Source organism: Chrysoperla carnea, chromosome 3 (genome assembly GCF_905475395.1).
Source record: "Chrysoperla carnea chromosome 3, inChrCarn1.1, whole genome shotgun sequence".
NCBI classification, from domain to species: domain Eukaryota; kingdom Metazoa; phylum Arthropoda; class Insecta; order Neuroptera; family Chrysopidae; genus Chrysoperla; species Chrysoperla carnea.
This window is the reverse complement of record NC_058339.1, coordinates 86,417,506-86,440,184: the sequence shown is the minus strand read 5'-3', so window position 1 is coordinate 86,440,184 and position 22,679 is coordinate 86,417,506. Positions and strand designations below refer to the sequence as shown.

Genomic DNA, 22,679 nt, shown 5'->3' with positions numbered 1-22,679 from the left:
TCCTGAAAATTAGAAAAACAACACCAAAACTACCGTTTTTTCTTTTATATATAGGTACTAGAAAGTTACGGTTTTTTGCTTTCGACATAAAATTCCATACAACTTATGGTAAAATTCGAAAACTTTAAAATTTTCCACAAACCATACGAAAATCGATTAGTTTGGTTTTTTATTTTCTTTTTTTAATACCAGAGACTGCTTTTTACTGTGATGAATTAATCTCGAGCGGAGCGAGCTCCGTGACCGATAAGGCCGTCGAAAGTTGGTGTTAAGTAGGCGGGCTAAGCGAAAGCAAGTGAGGACAAAGTACGTTCTCTAAATGAATCAATGATTCGTTAAATGAATCATTTAGTGAATTACTTTAAATGAATCGTTATCGAAAGAAGACACACATCTCACAATATACACCATTCTGATGTCAATTTTACATAAAATTAAAAATTTTTTACCGAAGATATTGTTTTAAATAAATGATCAGAAAGCGATGATGATAATAATTATATGATAAATAAAATGATAACAAAAATTAACCTGATGAATGTGTAAGTAGACTAGAAGCAGAATCACGACCAGATGTAGCAGAAACATGATTAGAGGAATTGTGGTTATTATTAATATTATTATTATTATTATTATTAGGAGGCGCAGGTGATGGCACTCTACGAGCAATTGTGAGTGTAATACTGCCAGGCACTGGACCTTCTGTGTGCAACATGGCCCGTCGCAGCGTCTCCATTGCATCCGAATTCGATTGATGTAATAATGATATGCCATTCACATTTAATAATTGATCATTTGTTCGTAAACGTTTGTCACGAGACGCAGCGCCACCGTGTAACACATTTTTCACGAAGATGCCGAGATCACTACTTTGACCACCATTTTGATTAGTCGTCTTACCCTTAACGCTAACACCTAATCCAGCTTTTTCAGAATCATGTACTGGTATATTAAATGTTAATATTTCACGATGTTTCCATGGTAGAACGGCATCTTCGGTTGATTTTGTATCCAATGGCTGTATAATCAGAAAATTTATCCAAATTAATATAAAAATTAAAATTTATTTTATTAAATTTTATTTCTCAAATATTTTCAAAAAAAAATTAAGCATGCAAAAGATAATAGAGGATCAATATTTCAATATGCAAAATAAAGCTACAAAATTTATCTAAATAAAAGCAGGCAAATTAAAATTTGCTGATGCACGATTCATTTTTAGCTATGTATGAAGCGTGATGAATAAATGATAAACCCAAATTATTACGATTTCTAAGAAATAAAACACATTAGCCTACTTCTAAATCAACAATAAATATAGAACGTGCTTAAGATGCCCATGTGCTAGTTTTTTAATTATAAATACGTCAATCATCCCAGAAAATGTTCAAATAGGAAATTTAAGAAAGGAAATAAAAAATAATTTTTAAGATTAAAATATGATACTCGTAATATTTATCAACTAAATCTACGAATATCGACTAAATTTTTTATATCGACTGTTTTGACCAGATGTGCACTTCCAGTAAAAACCAAAATATGGCGTTCCATGTGGAATTTGAAATCTCTATTAATCAAATCTACCATGCCGAGTCGTTTAAACATATTTCAACTAGCCTAACTTAGACTCGAACTTGTTAGGACCCGATCTAGCTATATAGCCGCTCGGACAAAAATATTTGTCGCCCTTTACACTCACATCATATACAGGGTGTTTTTTTAAGTTGACATATGCTTGAAACTCGATAAATAAATTTAATTGAATGAATAAATTTAAAATATTAGTTTCAAAGGGACACATTTTATACGGAATAGTCCTGGTTTTATTGAGTCCCGATTATCGAGATTAAGGATCTCCACAACTATTTCATATTTTAAGGTTCTTCCGCTCCACATTTTTGCCCCTCCGGGCTTTTGCTCAGCTCGCCCCCTCTGGATTGGGGACATGATGCCGTTACTAATTAGTTACGAGTTACGAGTGCCTGAATAAACCAAACCGGGAGATGAAATAATATTTATTCGGCCCGATATGTCAATTTACTTGAAAGAAATTTCAAGTTTCATATTCAACCGCTTTTTAGGTCAAGAGAGAATTTTCACAAGCAATACTAACAATACTTAGGTCAATAATCTAATTCTCAGTGAGTTGTAGCTCTTAAAACAGTCTTGGATAAACCCTAACATTCAGCATGTTTACCTCCCCACAACTATTTTCTCCCTTGGTAGGTAGATAATATCTTCGGAAGGCCTTCCAATACAACAACCCTTCTAAAATTCTTTTGTAATATAGGGAAACATAATATCAAGCTAATCAATCTTAGATGCATCTACGCTTTCTATATTTATTGTTCGAATTAAAGCATATCTTATTTGAGCAAAATTCTATAAATGTCTGTCGATGGCTATCTAAAGGCTAGACTAGAAATTCTAACTTGGCTTATTAATTTCAGAGTTTTGTTTTTATTTTTTTGCAAAAGATTTAGTAATTTTGAATTGAGAAAATAAAGAAAATAGGTGATTTTCATTAAAAAAAACAAAATAAAAAGCAAAAGTAAAAAAGTAGAAAAAAAATAAACTTAAGTTTAAATTTTGAGAGACAGTAATATAGAGAATAAATAATTACACTAGATGTGGCAGATTTGTTAGCTGCCTCCTGAAACTGGGATATAATTTTAGCAACGGAACCAGTGCGCTCAGTAGAATGTTTGTTGTTCATCAGCTCGTGTGTGCTCGGAAGGGGTGGTATTGCTGGGGCACACGGCGAAGGAGCGCGTGATTTGTTGTTGGAAACATCAGTGCTCAGCTCACCACCGTCCTATTAATTACATCCCACAACTTATGTTACAAAAGCATTTTTATTTGATAAAAAATAAAATAAAAATTATTTGTAATAATTAAAATACCATGCACTCACTTCTCAATCATAAAAAAAATAATCAATTCAATTAAAATTAATTTATTAATTATTAAAAATAAATGATACTAAATAATTATGATAAGATGGAGTTAATTAATTTGTTTAATAAAAATATTTTATCGATTTCTTTAAAGATGAATAATAATTCAAGTTGTTTTACAAAATAATTACTAGCCAATTATCGAGCCGAACATGGAGTAAATAGTTAGCCTCCGTCTTCGACTTATTAGACTCTTAATTTGCGGTACTTCATCAAACCAATCTTCTCTACACTTATAGTTGGGTAAATCTACCGGATTTTTGAAAATAAATTTGTAAAATTTTGAGAAGTGCCTAATTTTATTAAATAGGTTTTTTCCGTTGTAAAAAAAAAAACAGAGGAAAGGAGTTTTCCGGTTTCGGAACGATCCGCAAGGTCTTCTGCAGGCGGTTTTTATTTTTACAATTTTTTCTTTGGTGAATTTTTCTTGAATATATCTGCTTCTATTGATCGGTTTGAGGCGAATAAAAAACCAATTGTTTTTTAAGAATTTCCGCACTGACCATGTCTGCTATCGAACCCTGATTTTTCCGTTCTTTTTTTTTTTTAAAGCAACTTGAATTATTTTTCTTAAAATACTTGAATCTCAAATTACGTTAAAGTTTGAAATTCCCATGAATAAATGAGTGCAACAATAAAAGCTTCAAAACAATAAAAAAAAAGGCAAAAAGTTCTTACAAAAAAAAAAAAAAAAAAAAATATAAAAAATACATATAAATAATTCAAATTTCATATAACAAAAATCTTTTAATAATTTTTATTAAAATTTTTTATTATATTTCGGTGGTTAGATCTAAAAAAATCATCTCATGCTAGAAAAACTAATGTTTTTTTTCGAAATTTAATAACTAAATGACTAATACTTCAAATTAAAAAGAAAACAAAAACTTTAAGGCTAGTTAAAAATGTTAAAATGGACTGGAAGCATACCCTTGGTAAATTTGGCCCAGGAATTGTTGCATCTTCTTGTCGTGACACAACAATACGAACACAGCTACCAGTTGGTGCATTTCGTAAGACTGTCACAGCTTCCGCTTGACTTTTACCAGTCATCTCAACACCGTTCACTTCCAGTAATCGATCACCGGGTTTTAATCGACCATCTTCGACAGCAGCACCTTTTGGTAATATATTTTTAATGTAAATTGGACAATTACCACCAGCTGGATTATCCCTGGTTGTAATACTAAAACCAAGACCATGTGGTCCTTTTAATAATTCCAATTCAATTTTTCTACCAATACGCCGTGTATTTGCCGTCAACAGACTCTTGGGATTCCTAGAGCCGGGAGGTACTTTTTTTGTTGGGGATACTGTTGCTAATTTTGTATTAGAACCAACTAGAAAATAAATCAAATATAAAAATCAAAATAAAAAGTTTTTATTTTTGAATTATTTGTACTTACATTTTTCTTCAACTTCAACCATCGAAACATTTTCTTTATCCTCACGATCGGAACGAGGATAAATCGGTGCAGGTGGTTTGCAAGAAAATGGATCAGCACTACTGCTACGTTTTTTAATTACTTTAAGTACCAATTCGGGTGCGGTTTGAGCAACTTTAAATATTTCTTGTACCCTAAAAGCACAAAGTCTAATTAATTTCTGACGATTTTTAAAGATTCGTTTTCTTAAATTTACCGTTGAAATGGTATATTTTGTAGAGGTTGTCCATTAATTTCAATAATACGATCAAACACGAATAATTTCCCATGTCGATCAATTCGACCACCTGGTTCAATACCTTGGACAAGTAAGCCACGTTCTTTACTCATTCGATCATAATCAGGTACAACGTGAACACCCAACTGACCGGGTTCATTTCTTATAACAATTGTTTCGATTCTTTCGGTATTACTATCGAAATGTTCGAATGGTTGTGTTGGACTCGATGTATTTGCTTGACCTAAAGGTTCTTTACGTCGACTTCCATCACGAGGTAACGATTTGCTACCATTTGTTTTATTTTTACTATTTAGCGAATTTGCTGCTTTTTCAGCGGCTTCAGCCCATCTGTATCTGAAATAAAACGCCGTACAATGAATAACAAGACAAATAAGTATAATCGGGTTAAGAAAGTTATTGTATTCATCCCAAAGTAATTGGAATTAGTTTTATGATTTTTGAGAGAAGCGGCGTATAACGGTGTAGATTGCTACAGTTCGGATTTGTTCTGTGAGCTCACACTGCTGAACGAGCACTACGATCTAACCTAACCGAACATTACAAACAGTAATTATAATAAGATCTAATCTTCATGGCGAATCTAATAGCTACGATTCCTCTTAGATCCCTAACAACTAGTTAAGTTGGGTTATGTTGAAAGGTCTCTTTATTCTACTCCTATGAAACTGCGTCTACAAATTTTAAGCAATGACCTCAATGGTCAGACCAACCGACAAACGTACACTCATATATGTTTTTAAAAAGTTCTTGTTTAAATCATTCTAGAATTTAAATATTTTTGAGTTTGATTGGCTTGGTGAATACAATAATTTCCCATTTCTAAGAAATTTAAAAGAGATATTGAATTATCTTACCCTCCGCCATCCAAGAATTGCATCGATAAACGATTACTGCCATCTCTGGATATTCTTAAAAATCGATCCTCTTCAATTGAATCCTCTTCTTCAGGTGTTAAGTATCCATTGTTATGATTATTTCGTTCGATTGAATGATCATCATTAATAATTGGTGCGGCTGACCAACGTTTGGACGGATCTTGCATTATGGGTGGACGTGTTGTATCCGGTGGACCACAACCATTTGTTTGCGGACCACAACCAATTAATTGATTTAGTGCTGGTTCACTTCCTCTACGCACCTGTAGAGGTACATTTAAACCAGATGCTATTTGTTCACCAGTTACTTCAATATCAGTGCGAGAATATGTTGGTGCATATTTATCAGACCCCTGTGTGTTTATATTAAACATGCATAAATAGAATTAACTAATATTAAATATGTCTAGAGACTTGCCTGCCAAATTTTCAATAAATAAATATTCATTATTTACTAGTTTGTTGATGGCTTTCAATCTTCCATAGTAATTGTAGCTTATGTTACCATCAACTTTATTTATACATACAATAATTACATATTGTTTTTACCAATATTACGTCACCAAAATGGCTGACAGCGTAAAAAGGTTTAAAATTTAATTTAATTTTATGGCTTTTTATTAATACCCTATTATACAAATATAATTATATTGACAACTTAGAACTACCTTAAAACCTATGAAAAATATTCTCGAAAATTTCATTTTAAGGCAGCTTGAACACAGCAAAAATTATAGTTCTAGCTTAAATCCGGCCCGAATTATGTTTCTCGAGATATCGATTTCACAGTCTAGCCAGAAGAGAAATTTACACGTAGGGTAAGTACATTCAGATTAAATAACGCTTGCCTTATTGGATATTTAGAAATGCAAGAAGACTATGGTACGGCGAAAATTTGGTAGACGTGACTCTTGGCATACAAAGGAGTCGTAGAATTGTTTTATAGAATGAAATGAAAATAAACTTACATGAAATATATCGGGACTGCCAGTCCCAACTGAACTTCCACTAGCACCGTCTCCTCCTCCATGATGTACTCCATCACCATCTTCAAAATTTGCAATGATTTGTTCACGATCATCGGCTACATCATTTAAACGATCATCCGGATCTAATATCCCACCGCCTGATTGAGACCTTAAGTTATGTACAGCCACCCATGAATCGTTACCCTGCAAAAATAGAAAAAAATAAAAAATTATAAATTATTAGGATATTGGAAAAATAGACATTTTTAGCGATAGATTCTGTTATATAAAATGTCAGACAAAAGTACTTATAAACTTGGAATTTAATTATTTATCGAATATTATTTAGGAAAAAATGCGCTTTATCGAGAATTTATCCTAATACAACATGTTTCATGCTCGCTATAACAAAGATATGCATACGAAGCTAAAGGTAGTTCACTCCAATCAGTATAGGATGGAGGAGAAGCAGCCCACAAGAGCTAATGTAAAATCGTAGTATACAAGTTTCAGCGCCTCTACCGAGTAAGGCATTCAAACTAAATAGTTAATAGCTTTGCTTCTTCTTCATCCTATACTTTGGTCCACTCGTTATATTCCAGCAAAAGCATGGTCTTATATTCGGGAACCTTTTGTGATAATAGTGTACAATACTAAGACATTTTATTCATATATATATATACTCAATACACACAATTGTAAATTTATAAGTTTCAACAAATCGCACAACAACCGATTTCTTGGTACCAAAAAATTCGTCATAGATTAATGTTTGAAAAAAAGTGAGAACTGTTTTCGAGATATATAAAAAAGTATCTATTTTTTTAATACTCGGTAAACCTCTAGCACGGACAGTGAAAAATTTCTTTTTTTATTTTAAATATAGAATATTTTTATTGATCTTCTATTTCAATTTTATTGAATTCCTATGAAATGCTATTTCACGAGTGAATTACCTTAAAATATTGTTGGGTTTGAATAAATAATAAAACAAATACTTCATTAAAAGGTGTGGGTGATTTAATAAAATGATTATAAATACAACTATTTGTTTGGTGTCCACAATCAATCTGACAATTTTATTGTTGTTATAACTACTATGGTAACAATCCTTTCCAGACTTCTAGATCTATATCTAATTTTTGTGAAGGGTAATTTACATGGGCTGTAATAATAGGTTCCAATCCTTTTGGCACAATTAGTACTCGTTCTCTACTAAAAGAAAATCGTTAGATATATAATAAAATATTCAACAATTACAAATATACCAACAATATTTTGATTTCAAAAAATATTTCAAATTTAAAATATAATAAATAATGTTTATACGGTTATATTCTCTTCAGTTTTTAATTTACAGGATATCCGTTACTATTTATTACAGAATTATATTATTATTAAATATATAACAAACCTCCTATATTATATAAAATATATACGTATTATGATAGGTAATGAATAGCGATATAGCGTAACGTCCATCACGCATACCAAACATTTTTTTTAAACATAAATTATTACTTTATTTTAAAAAATATTAACCAACCCTACGATAGAAAAGTTTTACCTTCCATGGCCTGCGGTTAATAATTATAGTTTGTAAAACACATGTAATGTTTTTTACTTCTTGGGTTTACATTGCACAAGAAATTGTTCAATCTGTTAAATAATCTAATAGTTTGGGCGTTAGGGGGAATGCCGTGGGTAGTTGAAGTCGGCTGCTCCACCCAAAATTTTCATGCATTTATATAAAATTTATCGAAAACTTAATTATTAAGACGATTTTTTAATCCCCGACTAAAAAGAGGGTTTTTATAAATTCAACGTGCCATATGTATGTCTATCAAATTGGCCAAATTAAACGTAACTACAGTATTTTGAAAATTGAAACTTTGTGGTTTCCAAATTTGGGACAAGGACTGACATGCGCGAGTAACTGACACAAATATGGAAAATACGACCCAAAATTAGTGGGTTCCAAAAAAAATTTCATTGCAATCGAACAAAATTTGGCCAAGATCTACAAAAAATTGATTTTTTATTCTTTATGACGTCATTAAAATAAAAAGTTTGATTTTGCTCTATCGCATCCAAATTTAATCCTAATTTTATAAACCAAGTATATAATTCCACTTAAACGATTTTTTGATTGTTTGAAAGGTGATTTGCTCGAGAGGGTTCCTAGCTATGTTTAAAGTGCGATTTTAGGGTTCCGTATACGAAAGGTTGAAAGCGATCGTTTTTCAATTTCTAATTTAATATTATGGTATAATTACAGCTCTTAAAATAGATAGAATTTTCTCATAACACCATTTCAATCACCTCTCTTATAGTATTAACTTTGTAAAAAATATTCATTATTAATTAACCTTTCCATTCAAGTAAAACACATAACTTTTTTGTAGAAAAAAATCATTAAAAAATTTAATTAATATTTTTTCATATTTATTTTTAAAATAATTACACTTAATAATTAATAAATAAAAATGAACTTTTGAACGAAAGTTCAAAAGTGTGCAAAGTATAAAAAAAATACAATTAACAATATATTATACCTAAATATACAGAATGATTCAATCGGGATGGATCCCTTGCATCAAATGAAGCAAAAAAATTTCATGTCGCCTATGATCTAAAACTTTTCTTTTTCGAAATACAGAAAGATCAAGTTTAAAATAAAAAATATGATAATCGTACGTAATTTTTTGTTTGTTGAGATTCATTACTCAAAAGGAACAAGATGGTAGATTTTTCATTTTTGATACATTATACCTTCCATCACAAAGCTAAGATTTTTCTTCTAAGACTTTGAATATCTCAAAAAAATAAAGCCCTTGCTTGGCCTTATGTTTATATAAATTTTTTTGTTATTTTAAAGTAAGAAATCTCAGAAAAACAATTGACATACCATGACCATATTTTCGTTTAAAACTTGTCATTCATTCTCCCGAAAATAAGAAGTTTTAAACAATAATGCTTATACGAAATCTTTTGGTTCTAGCTCATGTCCGAAGTTTCTCACACAGTAAAAAAAATTACTGGATTGAAGTAAACACGTTTATTAGACTATTGATGTTCTTATAACAAGTAAATATTTCTTGAGTCAACAATCTCAATACTTAAGTCTTTAGTCAAAAAAAGAAGTAGTTGACTGCATAATAATTTTCTTGAACCACGAAAATATTTACTTGCTACAAGAATATATTTATTTGTAACCATGTTAAGACCATATTTTATTGTAATTAGTACTTTTTTTGAGTGCAGTGTAGAGTCTTTTTGAATCACTCTGTATAGTTTATATTTAATATTTATTTTTCTCATTTTTTTTAATGATATAAAAATCACGCATGGTTTATGGTTATTATTATTGTTATAAACATAAAGTCTACTTAAGTTTAAAATTAATGGACTTTAAGTTAAGTATCTTATGAATAAAAAATACATTAAATATTTATTTTAAATATGAAAAATAAAAAATAAAAAATAGAGTAAAAAAACTCATATGACTTGAATGTGCAACAAAAAACACCTGCTTTTAAAAAAAAACATCCAAAAATGATCTTAAAACTAAAACATAATATTAAATGTTTTCTTCTATAAGTGATTTTCTCTAAATCTTCAGGCATCAATATTTCAAAAAGTATGGTATATATTGGAAAATTTTACTCTTAATTTTCGTCTAATTTTTCCAAGTATTTACTGAATTCACTCTCAAAATTTGAAACGTAAGTAAGTCTCAAATATTTTCATACACTCACTTTTTTGGGAATGTCCTTAAGACGGTTTAAAATTAAAATTAGAATGTTTTTCTTTATAAAATGACAAACAACTTTTGTAAGAAACATTTCCCGTAAAATTAATTAATCCGCCAGAAATCGAATGTAATAAAAACAAAATTTTTTTAATTTATACTTTTTCCCTTAAGAAATTACTAAAACCTATTATATAAAATGACAAAATATAATTATTATATTTTTAAATCCTTGTACTTTAAATTGTAGAAAGTAATTAAAAATCAATTATAATAATTAATACAAATATTTCGTTAATGATTCTTGTCAATATGTTAATTATATGCAAATATATTAATAATAAATATTGACTTTATTTTTCTTACATGCAAAATTTTTTTTAAGGTGTGTCCTTTTTATTTACATAATTTCTTTATTTTTTAAGTAAATATTGATGTCATGCGTGTATTTAATAGTATTTGCCAAATAAAATGTCAATGAAATGTTTGAAAGAATTTTAAATTTTATTATTATTTAATTCAACCAATCGATATTCTCACGGTATAAATAAAATGTCGTAAAAAAGAAACGGTATAAATAAATACTATCCTGAAATAGTATTTAATATATTATGAAATTGGACATTCTATGGATTACTTAAGTAAATTTAAGGAAGCCATTCCCAGATACGGAACAAAAATATCTGGAACGTGAATTTATAAAAGGTTCTGAGTTAGTCAAACACAATCCTTGAAAATAAGTGCACTTGACGTGATCATTTGACTATTTGAGCTTTTGAAACTTTCTTTTTTTTGAGTTTCCAAATATCTGCTAAGCCATTTACGAGTATTACGAATATTTGTACGTCCTCCGTAACGAATTTTATATTGTGAACAGCTTTCCAAAACAGAAGTTCTTGAGCTTTTGAAGCAAACTTTTCAATTTTTGAATAGCTAGATAAATTTTTGTAAGATAATGTAGCTAATGATTACGTATCGATGAGGATAATAAAGGAGAAAAAAAATTGCATTATATAATCTTGGAAAACATATAGCCCAGTCACCAGGTAGGTTTTGTTGATTTTTTTTTGCGAATGGCAGAAAATCCTTGTCTAAGGGATAATTTTGTTCGCTGATCACGAATTTTTGGATCATTTTGCTCCCCGAGGTAAGGGAAAAAAATATGGCCATTTTTAATCGCGAAATTTGAATTGAACATGGAAATTTCGGTTTTCTTGAGTATAGTTTTGAACAGAGGGGTCAGATCAAAAGTTTTCATACAAAAGTTGTATCTAGAGTACATACGCACAATTTTCCGCTCACTAAAGGCCATTAAAAGGTAATGGGCACCAGGTATGGACCCTTATGCCCATTTTTACCGTTTTTTTTAATGATTTTTTTTTTGCGTTTTGAATTCGATTTAGACTCTAAAAATAAAATGTATGCTGGGAAAATTGAATGTTCAATACAAATTTCGCGCTTAAAAATGGTCATATCTTGATCGTGATCAGCGCACAAAATTATTTCTTAGAAAAGTACTTTCAGGCTTTCTTTTTTTTTTTGAAACGGGCTCGATTTTGACTACCAGGAGACTGGCTTAATACTTTAGAAAATAAGTTAAACGAGTGTTTCACATAAAATTTTATATATTTTTATAAAATTCAAATTAAAATAAATATATGAAATTCATAAATTTAACATTATTAACCCCATGTATATAATGGAATAAACTTTGTTGCATATAATCATAATTTGTTGTTGGTCATCCAAGTGTAAATTACTTGTAACTGAATAACTAAAAATATTACTTGATTTCATTAAAAAATAAAATAAATATATATTTACTTCGTATTACTGCAATCATAAAAAAAAAACGTAAATGAAAAGTCATGGCTGTACGTTTATTAAACGTATGGAGTAAAAAAAAAACGTTTGATGTGCCACAGCCACCCAAACCTCTGTATAAAAATCATAAGGCATTACTTTAACTGACTATCAAAAAAATCGATTTAAAATGTCTATTTAATTTATCTACCGTGCTCATATAACCTTAATAAGTCGAGCACAATTTTTTTGTTTTAAGTAATTTATTAAGGTTTTAACTTTAATTTAAGTAGTTTTTTTTTTTAATTTCCACCAACTAGTTTTGGAGAAATCTATGAAAACATATGATCCATCTACCGTTTTATGATAAAACCAATGTTAAATATGCCTACTTTTGAAGTGATTTATTTATTTAAACAATCGGACAATCACTCCCCGCCCCCTAAAATTTTAAGAATTGATTTAGACTTAGTTCAACTTCATATTAAAAAAATCAAGCTTTTTATTTAAAATTGCCTTGGTGCCCGTACATCCTTAATCAAAAACTAATTTTTACTTTTTAGTTCGTTTTTTAGCAGGCCAGCCGTGTTTTTTAATATTATTTTTCTAGATTGTTTTTCTGCCGTTACGCGAAATGTTCCTTATTTCTTTATCAAATTCCATGATTTACCTCTCATTTTAAAACTTATCGTACCGGCTATTGACGAAAAATAGCAGACTACCAATTTTTTCGCTCCATTTCGTAGGTATAAAATTTCAAGTGTGCACAGTGCAGATTTTTTTGTAATCTGTATATGGAGGTGATAAAAATAAAATATTTAATATTAAATTACAATCAATTTATTTAAATCTTTTAAGACAGGATGTATCACGTTATAAATTATGATATTTATCTTTTTGCTTATTCTTATGTTATTATTTATAGTTAATATACATATTTGTATATTTCTTGCTTATATGTTTACGAGTACCATCGAATTTAACGATCCGAAAATCACGGATTAATGAGAAATTATTATACATATCGTATGCTATAAGAATTATAACATTGGACATAGTCAGTACCTACTTGGATAGGAGACAACTTGAGAACTTTCTGTGTTGTTGCACTTTTAGTATTTATAATAGTTTTTTATGTTCTTTATATTATATACCTAGTGTTCAGTTTAAATCTAGGCATAGGCCTACCACGAGTATGACAGAAAACATGCGTTTAGCAATGCATCTAAGAAAGAGATCATATAGACATGTGTTGAAGATTCGATACGCGTTGAGTTAGTTGTAAGAAGCTTGGATTTGTAAGACATACTTTTGCATTTTCATATAACATCTATAATACCTCTTACTTAGATGCATTCTTAACGCATGTACTCTGTCATACTCGTGGTACGTCTATGCCTAGATGTAAACTGAACGATTAGTATACAAATTTAGTTTTCGTATGTTGATGGCCGTGATCATCAAGTAGTTTAATGGATTAACTTTAAATTTTAACAGGTCGTAGTATTTACACCCAAGAGTGATTAGACATACTTTGTATTCCAAAGTTTTCACGGGAACGAATATTTAAAAAAAGGGATGAAAGTGATACAAATGACAAATGTATTTCTAAACTATTTTTATTGACTCCTCTAATAATAAATATCACAAAAATCCACAGCAAAACGTGATCGAGTTTAGCTAGTACCTATGTTAATAATTTCGATGTTCAAATTATAAAATTTTAATTATTCATACTATAATTAATTTAAAAATTCCAAAAAAACACAGTTATTCCAAAGTTTTAACTTTTCATTTCTGTCGGCAATTCACGTGATTGCCTTTTATTTATTTTTGGTGATTTTAAAAACAATTTTTGACATATATGTTCATTTGTTCTCTACAGTCCCTAAAGTCTTTGAAATAAAATGACAGAAGCAATTAATTCGCACTTAAATCCTATATCCGTCGACAAAATAGACCTTCCTCATATTTTTTGTTGTTGTTAGATGACACAGAAATAAATAATTGTGTAAATAGTTAATAATTACTAACTGATTACAGCACACATAGAACAAACTACTTAAAAAGATATCTAAGTAATTATTACTTCAATGCGTATACATTTTATTAAGTATGTCCTAAATAACTATCAATGTAATTATTATATTCGTATTTACTTGGTGCTATGGCTGGGTGGCGTGGACAACCTTTGATTAATTATTATCATTACCTATTCAACTTTTTGTATTATTATAATTACTAAGTAACACTATGCGGGAAATTGATAAATAAATGATGATTTAAGGTTAACCGACCGTTGCTATTACATTTTCAATAAGTGTTTATAAAGTTCCTTCTGATTTCTTTTGACGTATACGGCAGAAAATTTGTCGAAAAAAATGGTAATCGCAAAGTAGATTTCCTCCATTAGCAGGGCAAAATAATTTCCGAAATTCAATTTTAAAATATTTTTAAAAATCATACAAATTTATGTAGGGTAGAAAAATATTAAAAATATTAAATGAATAATTTTATTGTAATTTATTAATCATGAATATTCGATTATATGAAAATTGTATATAATTGAAGGTTAAAGTTTAGATTTTTTTCTTGCGAAAGGACATTGATACTTAATTTTGAAGGTAAATAAAATATTTAACATAAATGTGATTTCGTGCTTAGAATAAAACATTAGATTTATTGACCTTATGATAGAGAACCTATTATTTATAGATGGGTTTTATTTTAATAAATTATATTTGTTTTAAAGAAACCTCTAGTTAATTGGAAGTATTATATTAAAAATTAACCACTAGCGGGGCTACACTCGACTTGACCATACACACGCGTACTCACTGAAAAGTTAAGTTTAAAAACTATTTAAATCAAATTGAAAATTCAATGTTTTAAATAAGTTTGAAGAAATTTAGATCCTGTATATTTTATGATCCACCCCATATTCATTTTAATGAACATAAGACATGAAAAAAATCTTTGTCTTAATTTTATTAGATAAATATCAACATACCGCATACGAAACAAACCAATGAATATTTCTATTGAACTATTGATTTGATAAAAAACCCTCAAATGAAAATTACTTGTCTTCCCTTCATCAATTTGAAAAAAAAACTGATGATCTTCAAACGGTTGAAAAATGTCCCGACGTAGTACGTAGTTAATCCGGCTCTGTTTGTAGTTCGGAGCGTTAGGCCTTGGTAACATTCAAATATGTTTTGTTAAAAACCATTTTTAAAGCACACGGATTTATTAAAACATTAGAAAAAACATTATGCTGATATTTCCAGTTAAAATATTTCTCAAATAGCTAAACTTTACTTTAATTGGTAAATCTAATTAAAACAAACATAATTAAAATTTCCTACATAATAGACAATTACTGTTAAATTAAATTTGCAATAACCGAGAAAAATATGCAATGATTGAATAAGAAATTAATCTACGTTTAAATAGTTAATTAACCATGACAAAAATGGCATCGTATACGTAAATAAAATGCGCGGTTATGGTTAATGATTACATGAATCCATGAAGAAAAAAACAAACATTTTAATTAGGATAAGATTATTCATAGAATGTTAAAATTACGAAATATCTTTTTAAAATACAATTTCAATTATTTTCTGTTCTTAATCACCAAAATATTTCAAATATGACCATTAAATTAGTACAGTGCAACCTTAATATAACGAACCTCAATATAACGAATTCCTCGATTTAACGAATTTTTCGCAATCCCCTTGAATTGTCCATAAGAGTCAATATAAAATATACCTCTACATTACGAATATTTTTTGCGAACAGCCTCTATATAACGAATTTTCAACTACAAAAAAAATTTAAATACCTCTATATAACGAAATTCGTCAATTCAAAACCTTTATATAACGTATAAAGTCCCACCAATATATGACAGTTAGTATACTCCATAGTATGTAATTCATGTCGCGAGAGGTTCCGACACTTTTTTCCTCTTTATAACGAATTTTAGACCAACTTAACCTCAATATAACAAACCTCAGTTTAACGAATTACTTGATATAACGAATATTTACTGGTTCCCTTCAGATTCGTTATATCGAGGTTGCACTGTATCGTAAAAATTTTTTTTTTTTGTATGAAAAATAATTTTTTATTATTTGAAAAATTAATTTTCCAGAATATTATATTATGTAATTGTTTTAAGAGTAAAAAGTTGGAAGTTATTAAATTGAAAACCCTAGACATTTTATTATCAAGAAGCTGACAAATTTCTTTTTATAAAATTTTTTATATTTTAGTTAAGGTGACTCAGTTGATAATGGAATGGGAAAAAACTGCGATATAAAAAGACCTAACAAGTTTATCAGATAAGCTTAAGCTATAAATTTTCAGTACAGTAGAGTCTCGATGATCGGGACTCAATAAAAACCAGTAGTGTTCCGATAACTGGGAATGCATGGAAAAATTAATTATAAATAAAATAAAGCATCGCAAAACCAGCATTGGAGTACATAAAACACGTACTCAGCCATAGCAAATTAGATGCTTATGAAAGCATCTACATTCAAAAACCGAGTAATAAAACAATGAACTTGGATAAGGGACTCATTCCAAATTCGGATTTAATAAAAATTGCAAGCCAAGGTTGAATTTCCAAAATGAATAACAGATTTTGAAAAGGAAAAATTATTTACACTCATGATTTATTTTCGATTTGTACAGTGATAAAATATTCGACCTATAAGGATCATGGTCATTGGCCCAGCACTAGTCACTTAGGTTAGGTTATATTGGCTGTCCACACACTTAGGCTATAGAGCCCATTGTGATACCATATATATGTTTTACCACCTTTCATTTATCATCTACTCAATTTCAGAGGCTGAGTGCACCTCCTTCAAGTATAATTAAATTAATTTTGTTGCGACGGCGGGAATCGAATCCGCTACCCTAAGCATACTGCGGACGGAATTGGTTACGCCTTAACCAACTGAGCTAATAGGGCGACTAGTCACTTGGTCAAAGCTGATTGGTTGATGATTGATTGGTTCGACAAAGCTGACAATTTGACAGGTACTTAGAGCAGTATAAGTTGTAGGCACATGCAACGATGATTATGCAGATCGTGTCCAAATAAGCAACGAGTAACATATTTCACAACAAGAGTATTTACGATTAGCTAATTCATACTGATGATGATTACTTGGTAGTCGAAACACGTACTTATATAATAAAATAAATTGATCTAGGAAATTGGGACAAATTCGGAATTTATTTCGGAATATTCTAGAGATTTATTATTTTTGATAATATTTATAGAAAAAAAAGTAAACTTATGTGAGTTAATTTTAAAGAAATATTTTTTGGATCGACACCGAAGGAAACTTGAAATAATTTGGTGGAACAATTTCAGTAGCGCGACATATTGAAGTATACATATTATCTCATGTTAACCAACAATTACAAAAAAAAAGTTAAATAATCCAGTAACAAGTTTCGCAACCAACACTCATTAAAAAAAATCAAAGTCGTTTTCTTTGTTTAGCTGGGTTATTATATTATCAAGAAAGGATGTAATTAACGCTAGAGACAATTTATATTTTAACTTTAATGAAATGTTGAAAGGTTTTTTTCCCTTTATCTTTTATTATAAAAGTATGTAACAGACAAGGAGCTGACATGCATTTTTATCCAAAATTACTAGCCGACTAGCGGTTTTCGTCTAAGCGTCGATTCTAATGGCTAGCCCGACTAGCCGATTTCTAATATTGGGACTTGGATTCCGAGAATAAGTTAAAATGGGAATTTTTTTTCTGCAAGACGCTGTAAAGATTTCGATAAAAAAACAAGAAATATCAAAAATTGATCAGTCTTTAAATTATTAATCTTTAAACATTTTTGTAACGTTGCCAACTCTTTTCTAACAAATTCATTAAGTATTCTAAAACACCCATTAAGGGGAAACAAGAAAAATCGATGTTAATCCAATGAAAAGCCTAATATGTCGAAAAAAATCGGGTTAATTGTAAAAAAATTACACCAACCACGGTTATGATTTTTACATAAAAATGAATGTCAGTTCCTGGACTATAAGTTAAAAACTTGAATATTGTTTTTAATCCAGACAAGTAAACTAACTTAACCAACAGGTATTTTTGTCGTAGCCATCCAAGTTGCTAAAGATAAAACTAAAATTAATAGCATATAACATTGAATATAAAACTATATTTTATCAGACCATTTTAACATTTTTATACCTAATGCAAAAATTTCTTCGTTAAATAAAAAAAAACAAGATTTTGTTTGCATAAATTGTAATTTGCGCTAATTAAGTGAAATTTTTATGTGATTTTTATCTATACAAAAAACTTTAAATTAAATTTTAATTTTTGGGATAAGAGAAGTAGTGTCAATTTTTTTGCTACTATGAGGTTATAAATTAAGATATCTAATAGTTTTATTTTTAAACTTTGCTGCGATGTTTTACCCTGTTTCACTTAAGTCGGCTAGTTTAAAAAAAAAAATATTAACAAATACAATTCGAAAATCGGATTAATTCGACAAAAATCAATTGAAGATCCAATTTCTTCGCGTTTAAATTTCATTCTTTGGTTATAATAACTTATACAGAAGTCGTTTTTCAAAAATTTACTCATTCAAGAGATTTAATTTCAAATCTCTTCACTCAACTTTTATAGTTAGTTGGTTAATTGACAAAGCCGTTAATTTGGCAAAAAATATTTTTTGTATCACCCAAATTTGAAATTTTTATACATTATAAAAGAAAGAAAAATTTGTCACGCAGTGGGTACATAAACTAAGAAAATTTGCTCTAAAAATAGTTTAAAATAAAATTTCCATCGTTGAAAAATTCTAAAAATTTAATAGCATAATTAACGAAGGCTTATTTCGGTATAAAATCAATTTTTCTGAAAATGAAAGTCGCTAAAAAGTTTTGATTCGATCTTTATAATTGATTCGAAAATTTAAAATAATTGAAACCTTAAAATATTGAATTAAAATGTTATATTTGCATATTATATTATTTTCGCTTTAAACCACAATTAAATTAAAAAATTACCAATAAAAATAAATTATATGCTTACAAAAAAGTAACAAATTATTACTTAGACCTTGAAAAGAAAGTAAAGATCAATTTCTCATGTCCGCAAGCTATAACAAATAAATTTCAATCGGACGAGCGCGCCGTGCACGTTTTTATCTTTTTCAAACAAAATTAACTGCCAAACAAGTCATGAATAATTACCAACAATATTTTTTATACGTTATTGACACTGCCCACGGGTTCTACACCAAGCCAAAGATGAAATACGTAATATAAAGAAATTTGTAATTTCAAATAAACATTTGTCTTAATCACACGTTTATGATAGATAACTTTCATTAATCTATTTCACGAAATTTCCCGAATCAAATATTTCTTTTCGGTTTTAAACCTCAAAGGAGAATTTTACATTTTTGCTCTCTTAATTGGACATTCTCCTGCTTAAATAATAATATGACTCGGCCTAAGAATTGAATAGAAGATCTAAGAATAGAAAATTGTGTCTTATCGAAGTTCATTAATCTCCTGGAATAAAATCTTAGAATATTCCAGAAAAAAAAACGATTTTCTATAATGCTCTTGTACGATTTTATATTTTTGTTGTTAGCTCAGCGGCTTATAGTTCAAATGAGTTCAAATTCAACATACAGTATTATTTATTAGGCGGATTAATGTTCAAATGAAATTGGAGATTAATTTCAATAATTTGGAGGCGATTTCTAAAGAAAAAACTGTTTTTTTCGACCTTTTTATAGTTTTAAACAACCGTACAGTTTGAGCTAACTAGTTGTAAATTTGTATATAAGTAAAGTTGGTATCTAAGAAGTGATTTAGAGGGGTGGATTTTCTAGTGGACTTTCTAGTCCTTCTAAATTGAGTTAAATAAAAATATGTATGCGAATTGGAACTCTCCAGGTTGCTTCCCGCCATTTTATGTAATAAGTAGATATTTTAAGTTTTCAAAAACATGGAAAAAAACAAAAATTATCCATTGCAATAAAAAGCATCTAATAATAAGAAGCATTTAAAGAGGGGGAAATATTACTTTAGTATGATGGAGCTATACAGTTTACGAGTTTTTCTATAAAAAATACAGCTGTTATATGTGCCTGCTTTGAAAACCAGAATATTTTAAAACAATTGATATAAATCTGTCAGTCATTAGTTAACTCGACATTCTTGAATTATAACTTTTGTTATAAAATGTCTATCAAACATAAAAGTTGTTACTTGTATCATCTACTACTAAATGTAGAAAATATTTTTACCGACAAACATGAAAGTATTTAAAAACACTAGGGATTCTATAAGACTTATTAAATTAATTTTGGTTTGTAAGGTCAATAACCGGGTACTTTTTTTCTTTAATTTTCTTTAATATTTACAGCGATATTCCCTGAATGTAAAACCAATTTACCGAGGCGGGGGGAGGGGGGTAGGCGCGAGCTTCAGCCGCAATTTTGGTAAACAAGTTTTATTAAATACCTCTTGAACTATAATATATAACTTTTATTTAAAACTTATTTCTGTATAATGTATTATCAACCGTTAACTATATATTGGAGAAAGTTTGATACGTTTGAAAATGATGTACAACATTTACATCAATTTCGCCAATTTCGCCAATTTGGATTTACATTCGAGAGATACCCCTGAACATTTGTTACTGTCAATATTTCAAGATAATATTATTAATAATGGAATAATTAGAAGTTCGTTAAATTTAACTTCACTTTTTGTTAGTTACAGATGAAGTTTGTTAATAAATATGAAATTATTAAATATACGGAATCCTAATTAATGAATAACTATCTTCTTGTATCGAAAAGTTAACTTGATGTAGGATTATAGAACAACAAATCGTGTATAGAATTATATAAAAAAATTATAGTAAAAACTGGATACCATATTTGTGTAATTCAGAGGCTGGTATATCCGATCTAAGTAAACAAGTATCCACTTATTCTTTTAGCCAACATGGAAGCTAAAACTATTATTATATCTTCTTGTAAACGTAAGATTATAAAATAATTGTTATGGCCTGAATGTACATTTCATTGATGCGAAAAATCATTTTAATCGGATACAAATTTATAAGAATGATAACTTAAATTTAATGCGAAATTGAAAATATAAAAGAAAATCTATTTTCAGCTTAATTGATGCAAACTTTGAGTGAAATATGAGGAGGATATAAAAAAGCTCAAATCATACAGGTTTTTAGAATTATTGAGTATAAAAAATACGGAAACATCTTATATATAGATCATATAGTATGTAATAAAAAATTAATAAAGGAGAACACTACATGTTTTTACTGGTAGTACATAAATACGATAGGTGCCAATGAATGTCAAACTTGAAAATTAATGAAATAAACAATTTGAAAGTGTTTGGTCAAATGTGAAAAGAGATAATTTGAATATAAAAATAAATCTTCCCGGCATCCCGTAGTATAGTTAAAAAAAACAAATCGAATAAAAACTTACCATAGCCGCTTCTTTCTCCTTATCAATATTAATTTTTGTCGTACTTTTAAACGAACCACCATTTTGGTATGGTAATGTAGCACCTAATGGCACCTTAATCAGTGATGCATGACGTGTATGTAAATTTCCCGATAAAGTTCGTTGTAATTTTTCCACTTTATATGTTTGTCGCCACCCAAATAATTGTGCTAATTTTTCAGCAACATCACTACATCGTGGACCACTATTTTTCTCTTGTTGACAACTATCAAACATTGTGGATAACACTGTTAGATCTTTTTGTTTGATGTGTGATTTAGATTTTATTTAAACAACTTTCATTGCCACAAGAAGTTTTTTTTTTTTTATTTATCTTTTACTTTTTAATTATTGTTCGCAGCATCATTTTTTTTCGTCACTTTTTTTTTTTTTAAGTTTGTTTTAGTTTTTATTGAAATTGATTTGTTTGCGTTTTTTTTTGTGAAATTATTAATTTCTTTTTACGTTTCTCTAAATATTTTTAATAAAAAAATTATTTTAAATATTTAAAGAAGAAAATAATTAAAAAGTCAATTTTTTTTCTTCAAATACTTTTTTTATAAATAAATAACAGTCAAACCTCTTAATGACTTGAAATTTAAGTTGAATGATTGTTAATTTACTTAAATACAGTATGAAGTACACTTAATATAGAGAATATCGTTGAATTTTGGTCATAAAATTTGCTCGCGCAGGTTATAGTGGGTGATTAAATACCTTTCTGTTTCAGAGTCCTGATATAAATTGTGGTTTGCATTGAAGCGGGAAATAGGTATAACTATAAACGAATAATTGTCATGAAATGGCTCACAAAAAATAACGAAATTTAAAATTAGAATTGAAATCAGTGAGTTAGGGCCGTCAGCGGGAAAATATAGTAGAAAGATAAAATTTTGAGTTACGAATACTAGTTACGAGTTACTCTATTAGCAAAGTTATTGCGGCTATTACAGGACACTGGCTGGGCGGCAGGCATGCTGAACGCCTATTGCACAAGCTGTCACAGTGTGGAAGAACTGGAGGAGACGATGTCTCATCGTTTCTGTCACTGTCCAGCTCTTGTCATGAGAAGGTGGACTTA

At 29.0% G+C, this 22,679-nt stretch overlaps 1 protein-coding gene across 4 annotated transcripts in view; it reads right to left on the bottom strand.

Annotated features, from left to right (window-relative positions):
• LOC123296717 (partitioning defective 3 homolog) overlaps window positions 1-22,679 on the bottom strand; it is a 170,674-nt gene that overhangs the window by 10,261 nt on the left and 137,734 nt on the right. Inside the window, exons 1-8 of one of the 4 annotated variants that reach the window (XM_044878317.1) lie at window positions 21,581-21,944; window positions 6,487-6,690; window positions 5,498-5,871; window positions 4,599-4,976; window positions 4,364-4,536; window positions 3,888-4,297; window positions 2,624-2,815; window positions 532-1,018 (exon numbers count right to left, since the gene is read on the bottom strand). In XM_044878317.1, the coding sequence (XP_044734252.1) occupies window positions 532-1,018; window positions 2,624-2,815; window positions 3,888-4,297; window positions 4,364-4,536; window positions 4,599-4,976; window positions 5,498-5,871; window positions 6,487-6,690; window positions 21,581-21,835 (2,473 nt within the window). In that variant the 5' untranslated portion in view covers window positions 21,836-21,944. Of the gene's footprint in view, window positions 1-531; window positions 1,019-2,623; window positions 2,816-3,887; window positions 4,298-4,363; window positions 4,537-4,598; window positions 4,977-5,497; window positions 5,872-6,486; window positions 6,691-21,580; window positions 21,945-22,679 lie in introns of those variants that run through there. The other 3 variants (XM_044878320.1, XM_044878318.1, XM_044878319.1) reach the window with 3 other exon arrangements.